Below are 6,841 nucleotides of genomic sequence, written 5' to 3' on the forward strand. Positions count from 1 at the left end.
GGCGGAGCTTGCAGTGAGCTGAGATCCGGCCACTGCACTCCAGCCTGGGCGACAGAGCGAGACTCCGCCTCAAAAAAAAAAAAAAAAAAAGAAATGTGTCCAAAGTTCACACAGCTAGCAAGTGGCCAGGTCAGAAGTCAAAGAACTGCCCAGCATCAAAAAGCATGACCTTGCCAGGCGCAGTGGCTCATGCCTGTTATCTCAGCACTTTGGGAGGCCAAGGTGGGTGTATGGCTTGAGCCCAGGAGTTTGAGGCCAGCCTGGGCAACATGGCAAAACCCTGTTTCTACAAAAAAATACAAAAATTAGCTGGGCGTGGTGGCACACACCTGTAGTCCCAGCTATTCAGGAGGCTGAGGCGGGAGGATTGATTGAGCCCAGGACCTCAAGGCTGCAGTGAGCTGTGTTTGTGCCACGGCACTCCAGCCTGGGTGACAGAGCAAGACCCTGTTTCAAAAAAAAAAAAACAAAAAACCCAAAACCAAACGAACAAAAAAAAACCATGATTGTGATCACCGTACTACTCTGTCTCCCTTCCAAATGCCAGGCAGTGCTCTAGGTTCTAGGGATACAAAAGCTTACAGTCCAGTGGCCAACACAAATGATTAATCAAACAAACAAAGAAAGTACGGCATGGGGTAGGCTAGGATACGGAAGTATAAAGTGCTGCGGAGCCCAGGACAGAAACACCCAACCTGGCCTTGGAGTAGTCAGGGAAGACCTCCCAGAAGAAGGTAAGTCTAGGTTAAGGCCTAACTGGTGAATGGCCTGGCTCAGGGGAGACAGCAGGGTGTTTCAGGCCTTAAGGCCAACATGAAAACAGTAATGGCTGGGAGACTGCGATGCCTTTGAAAAACTGAGGGCCAAGTGCAGTGGCTCATGCCTGTAATCCTAGTATTTTGGGGGGCTGAGGCAGGCGGACCACGAGGTCAGGAGATCAAGACCATCCTGGCTAACAAGGTGAAAACCCATCCTTACTAAAAATACAAAAAATAAGCTGGGTGTGGTGGCGGGCGCCTGTAGTCCCAGTTACTTGTGAGGCTGAGGCCGGAGAATGATGTGAACCCAGGAGGCGGAGCTTGCAGTGAACCGAGGTTGCGCCACTGCACTCCAGCCTGGGGGACAGAACGAGACTCCATCTCAAAAAAAGAAAAGAAAAGAAAAACTGAAAGGGCCAAGCGCAGTGGCTCATGCCTGTAATCCTAGCATTTTGGAAGCCTGAGGCAGAAGGATCATCTGAGCTCAGGAGTTCAAGATCATCCTGGGCAACATAGTGTGACACCCATCTCAACAAAAAATATAAAAACTAGCCCAGCATGGCGGCCTGCACCCACCTGTAGTTCCAGCTACTCAGGTGGCTGAGGCGGAAGAATCACTTGAGCGTGGGAGGTTGAGGCTGCAGTGAGCAATATAGAATCACTGCATTCCAGCCTGGGTGACACAGCGAGACTCCATCTAAAAAAAAGCCTTTGCTAGCTCTCCAATGCTTCCCCACAGAGTTCAAACTCCTGGGCAGTGTGTATAATGCCTTTCAAAATGTAACCTTTCCTCAGTTTTCCATCCTTTCTTATCACTCTGTAAAATCCAAACTATGGACTTGGTTTCCTAAGGGACTAGGTTTTTTCTTGTTTTACTGCCTTTGCACGTGAGGTTCCCACTAAGAGAAACCCTAACTAGACTTTCAAGACTCAATTCAAGCTTTTTCGGTTTTCCTTCAAGGTTTCAGTCCCCTGCCTCCCAGAACCTGGGCTAGAAGCCACGCCTCCCTGTTCGCAGGCGTTGTGCCTCCCTCTGCCATAGCACAAATCACAGTGAAATACAGTGGTAAGTCTGCATTTCTGTCCCCCTTCCAGAAAAAGCCAATGCTTGGATAACAGGGATCTTTCTCCTTTTCATCCCCAGCGCCCGGTTTGGGGCAGGCATCAATAAAACGTGAATGGTCAACGCCAGGACCCGAGGGCTAAGGAATGGATTTAAGAGGAATAGCTGGGGCCGGGCGCAGCAGCTCACGCCTGTAATCCCAGCACTTTGGAAGGCCCACGCGGCAGGATCGCTTTGAGGCCAACAGTTGGAGACCAACCTGGGCAACATAGCGAGAGCCCGTCATCACATAACAAATTAAAAATTAGCCAGGCGTGGTGCCTCATGCCTTCAGCTCCAGCCACTCGGGAGGCTGAGATGGGAGGATGGTTTGATCCCAGTAGTTCGAGACTGCAGTGAGTTATGACTACGCCACTGCACTCCAGCCTAGGTGAAAGAGCGAGACCACGTCTCAAAAGAAAAAAAAAAAGAGGAATGACTAGGTAAGAAAATTCTAGGACTGGTTTGGACTTGGGAAGGGGAAGGGAGCGAACCGCGGGGGCACACATACCCGAAGTTTTCTTCTCCACCATTTGCACAACACAACTGTCGGAAGAGACTGCTGCGCACGCGTACTAAACCCACGGCGTTGGTAGGGGCGCCATCACTTCCGGTGGCTTGTACTTCCGCGCGTGCGTCACCGCTTTGACTCATTACGTGGCGTTTCCTTGGAGACAAGAAAGCTTTTTGCCATGTTTTATAGGGGCAAAACTACTTCCGGCCTCAGTGTGGAAGTGTAAATCTTGTAGGAGCCACGAAATGGGTCATTTTAAAGATGTGCTCACGGTGTTCTTACTAGAAACCTTATTTTCCTTTGGTCCTTGTGAAGATGCTCTGATCACAAAGGCAGACCCTGGAGCTTCTCCCCGGGCAGAAAAGGAAGTGGGCCGAACTGTCAAAGAAAGTGGCTTTGATCCCAGTGGACTGGCTTCCGTGGGCAATCCGAGGTTCCTAGTGGCCCTCTGCAGAAAGCTCAGCTCCCAGTTCCCCCAGGCCTCCGTCCCGCGGCGGACTCCTGGGCTTCCTCCCTCCCTGTCGCCGCCACCCCCTAGTTCTCCCCGTCTTCCGCCCTCACTCTCCCAGCAGGGCTGCTGCCAGGACCCGCCCCCGCGTCCCTCCGGACCCACCGCCAGGGGTCACTTCCCCTGTCCAGGTTTCAGCTTCCACATGTGTAAAGCGGGGGGCTCGGCCCAGAGTCGCTGTCTCCCGCCCGCCGGCCCGAGCTGCCGCCCCTCCCCCGCCTCCCGTGCGCCCGGGACAATCCTCGCCTTGTCTGCGGCGCCGGCATCTGGAGCTTTCTGCAGCCTCCGGATACGCCTTTTTTCCAGGGCGTGGCCCCAGCCCAGCTGCTCCCCGCGGCGGCTGCACAGCAGCCCGAGCGCCCCCTTCCCGGAGCTCCCCTCCGGAGCTGGGATCCAGGCGCGTAGCTGAGGTCCCAGGATCCTGGGTGCTGTCTGGGCCCGCTCCCCACCATGACCTCCTCGGGGCCAGGACTCCGGCTCCTGCTGCTGCTGCTGCTGCTGCCCCCTGCGGCCTCAGCCTCCGACCGGCCCCGGGGCCGAGACCCGGTAAACCCAGGTGAGATCCCAGGGAGGCCCGGCGCGGCCAAGGGGGCAGAGGCTGACGTGCCTGCCAGCCTGGCCCGGAGAGGGTCGGGGGCTCGAGGAGGTGTCTGTCCCGTCCGCCGCCCAGCGTGCTCTTGGGGCTGAGTCGCGCCAAGTCCCTTGCCCATTACCACCCTGAACTGAGGTTTCCAGCCTCCCTGTGCAAACGGACTCGGAATTCCTGGGCACCACTCCCACCCTGTCCTCCCTGGGGTCAGAGTGTTCCTGGGTGAGAAGAGTTTAAGAATGGGAAGGAAGAAAGGGAGAGAAGTCGAGTGAGAGGGAGGACAGCAAAGCACGTGGGGCCCGGAGCTGGGCGGTGGATCCCAAGTGCCAATTCCCTCTGGTAACAGAGAAGCTGCTGGTGATGACTGTGGCCACAGCTGAAACCGAGGGGTACCTGCGTTTCCTGCGCTCTGCGGAGTTCTTCAACTACACCGTGCGGGTGAGGAGAGGGAAAAGCCTCTGGGAGGGGGTCCCAGCAGGAGGGGTAGGCTGAAGTCTGGATGCCCAGGTCCCCACGGTGAGCCTGGTCAGGAGCTCCCCCCTCTCCCCCCGCCCCCGACAACTCCCCACCCCTTGCCTGGCATGAGGCATCTTCTCCGCAGACCCTGGGCCTGGGAGAGGAGTGGCGAGGGGGTGATGTGGCCCGAACGGTCGGTGGAGGACAGAAGGTCCGGTGGCTCAAGAAGGAAATGGAGAAATACGCTGACAGGGAGGATATGATCATCATGTTTGTGGACAGGTAATGGGGCTGGGGATAGGGAGCAAGGTAAGGATGCTGAGGTTCCCAGTGGACCCCTGCTCATCCATCCCTTCCTCACCCAGCTACGATGTGGTTCTGGCGGGCAGCCCCTCAGAGCTGCTGAAGAAGTTCGTCCAGAGTGGCAGCCGCCTGCTCTTCTCTGCGGAGAGCTTCTGCTGGCCCGAGTGGGGGCTGGCGGAGCAGTACCCTGAGGTGGGCACGGGGAAGCGCTTCCTCAACTCTGGTGGTGAGTGGCAAGGTGCCCAAGGCAGAGGGGCCAAGAGCGGTGGGACAGAGTGTTAAAGGTGCCTGAGGGCTGGAGAGGGCCTGGGGGACAGGCCCTGGGACCCTAGGAGTCTCGGGGTCAACACTTCCCCTCCCCACCAGGATTCATCGGCTTTGCCACCACCATCCACCAGATCGTGCGCCAGTGGAAGTACAAGGATGACGACGATGACCAGCTGTTCTACACACGGCTCTACCTGGACCCAGGACTGAGGGTAGGGAAGACAGAGGAGTGGGTGCATCCCACACCTCTGTGGGAGTGGAGGCCTTAGGAGTGGAGGGGCAAAGGGAGCTGTAAAGAGAAAAATGTGTGCCTGGGCGTGGTGGCTCACGCCTGTAATCCCAGCGCTTTGGGAGGCCAAGGCTGGTGGATCACTTGAGGTCGGGAGTTTGAGACCAGCCTGGCCAACATGGTGAAACCCTGTCACTACTAAAAATACAAAAATTAGCCAGGCATGGTGGTACTCTCCTGTAGTCCCAGTTACTTGGGAGGCTGAAGCAGGAGAATCGCTTGAACAGGAAGGCAGAGATTGCAGTGAGCTAAGATCATGCCATTGCCCTCCAGCCTAAGCAACAAAAGCGAGAGAAAAAGAGAGAGAGAGAGAAGAGAGAAATGATGTCCTTCCCACTCCTTCCATTTTAACCACTCTAACGCATCTCATTCCATTTAGGAGAAACTCAGCCTTAATCTGGATCATAAGTCTCGGATCTTTCAGAACCTCAACGGGGCTTTAGGTGAGGAGGAAGACAGCCGCAGGTGGGCAGTGCGCAGCCTCTGCAGCTTGGGGTCTTGAGCTGGGAGAGGCTTCTGGAGGAGCTGGGCTGATCTGAGTCCACCTCTATGTGGTTTTATTGGGCATCTGAGTGGCTGGTTGTGTGAGTTGCACTGTGCTGATGGTACTAGAAGCAAGGGAGGCAAAAATGTGTCTGGCATCTGTTGCACACATACAGGCTTGAGCCACCGCGCCCGGCCACTTTTTTTTTTTTTTTTTTTAGATGGAGTTTCACTTTGTTGCCTGGGCGGGAGTGCAATAGTCCAATCTCAGCTCACCGCAATCTCCGCCTTCCGGGTTCAAGTGATTCTCCTGCCTCAGCCTCCCGAGTAGCTGGGATTATAGGCATGCGCCACCACGCCTAGCTAATTTTGTATTTTTAATAGAGACAGGGTTTTACCATGTTGGCCAGGCTAGTCTCGAACTCCCAGCCTCAGGTGATCCGCCTGCCTCAGCCTCCCAAAGTGCTGGGATTACAGGCGTGAGCCACTGTGCCCGGCCTACTCTGTGATTTCGTTTAACAAAGGGAAGGTCCCTGGTTATCCTTCTCATACAAATGAGGAAAGCAGCTTGTGGAGGGGTTGGTGACTTGCCTCAGGGGATGGGGAGAACGGAGAGAGAGAGGCCAGGCCCGGTGCCTCATGCCTATAATCCCAGCATTTTGGGAAGCCAAGGCAGGAGGATCACTTGACTTCAGGAGTTCGAGACCAGCCTAGCCAACATAGCAGAAACCCATCTCTACTAAAAAAAAGTACAAAAATGAGCCGGGCATGGTGGCGAGCACCTGTAATCCCAGCTACTCAGAAGGCTGAGGTAGGAGAATCACTGGAACCCAGGAGGCGGAAGTTGCAGTGAGCCAAGATTGCGCCATTGCACTCCTGCCTGGGCAACAGAGTGAGACTCCCTCAAAAAAAAAAAAAAAAAAGGAGGCCAGGTGCGGTGGCTCATGTCTGTAATCCCAGCACTTTGGAAGGCCGAGGCGGGCAGATCATGACGTCAGAAGTTTGAGACCAGCCTGGCCAACATAGTGAAACCCCGTCTCTACTAAAAATACAAAAATTAGGCCGGGTGTGGTGGCTCATGCCTGTAATCCTAGCACTTTGGCAGGATTGATCACCTGAGGTCAGGGCAAGTGGATCACCTGAGGTCAGGAGTTCGAGGCCAGCCTGGTTGACATGGCGAAACCCCGTCTCTACTAAAAACACAAAAATTAGCCAGGTGTAGTGGTGTGTGCCTGTAATCCCAGCTACCTGGGAGGCTGAGGAAGGAGAATCGCATGAACCCGGGAGGTGGAGGTTGCAATGAGCCAAGATCGCGCCACTGCACTCCAGCCTGCGTGATAGGAGTGAGACTCCATCTGAGAATAAAAAACAAAAAATACAAATACAAAAATTAGCCAAGTATGGTGGTATGTGCCTATAGTCTCAGCTAACTGGGATGCTGAGGCAAGAGAATCATTTGAACCCAGGAGGCAGAGGCTGCAGTGAGCCAAGACCGCACCATTGTACTCTAACCTGGGCGACAGAGTGAGACTCCATCTCAAAAAAAAAAAAAAAAAAAAAAGGAGAGAGGGA

At 54.9% G+C, this 6,841-nt stretch overlaps 2 protein-coding genes across 3 annotated transcripts in view; one reads left to right on the forward strand and one right to left on the reverse strand.

Moving 5' to 3' along the window:
• The window catches only part of ZNHIT1 (zinc finger, HIT-type containing 1), a 6,809-nt gene extending 3,887 nt beyond the window's left edge, over positions 1-2,922 (reverse strand). Inside the window, exon 1 of the mRNA XM_011985200.1 lies at positions 2,372-2,922. Within this exon, the coding sequence (XP_011840590.1) occupies positions 2,372-2,393 (22 nt within the window). The 5' untranslated portion in view covers positions 2,394-2,922. The remainder of the gene's footprint in view (positions 1-2,371) is intronic.
• Positions 2,147-6,841, forward strand: part of PLOD3 (procollagen-lysine, 2-oxoglutarate 5-dioxygenase 3) — a 17,720-nt gene continuing 13,025 nt past the window's right edge. Inside the window, exons 1-8 of one of the 2 annotated variants that reach the window (XM_011985199.1) lie at positions 2,147-2,303; positions 2,690-2,742; positions 3,189-3,438; positions 3,818-3,909; positions 4,073-4,209; positions 4,293-4,456; positions 4,597-4,709; positions 5,166-5,229. In XM_011985199.1, the coding sequence (XP_011840589.1) occupies positions 3,333-3,438; positions 3,818-3,909; positions 4,073-4,209; positions 4,293-4,456; positions 4,597-4,709; positions 5,166-5,229 (676 nt within the window). In that variant the 5' untranslated portion in view covers positions 2,147-2,303; positions 2,690-2,742; positions 3,189-3,332. Of the gene's footprint in view, positions 2,304-2,689; positions 2,743-2,878; positions 3,439-3,817; positions 3,910-4,072; positions 4,210-4,292; positions 4,457-4,596; positions 4,710-5,165; positions 5,230-6,841 lie in introns of those variants that run through there. The other variant, XM_011985198.1, reaches the window with a different exon arrangement.

Source organism: Mandrillus leucophaeus, unplaced genomic scaffold (assembly GCF_000951045.1).
Source record: "Mandrillus leucophaeus isolate KB7577 unplaced genomic scaffold, Mleu.le_1.0 Scaffold280, whole genome shotgun sequence".
Taxonomy (NCBI): Eukaryota; Metazoa; Chordata; class Mammalia; order Primates; family Cercopithecidae; genus Mandrillus; species Mandrillus leucophaeus.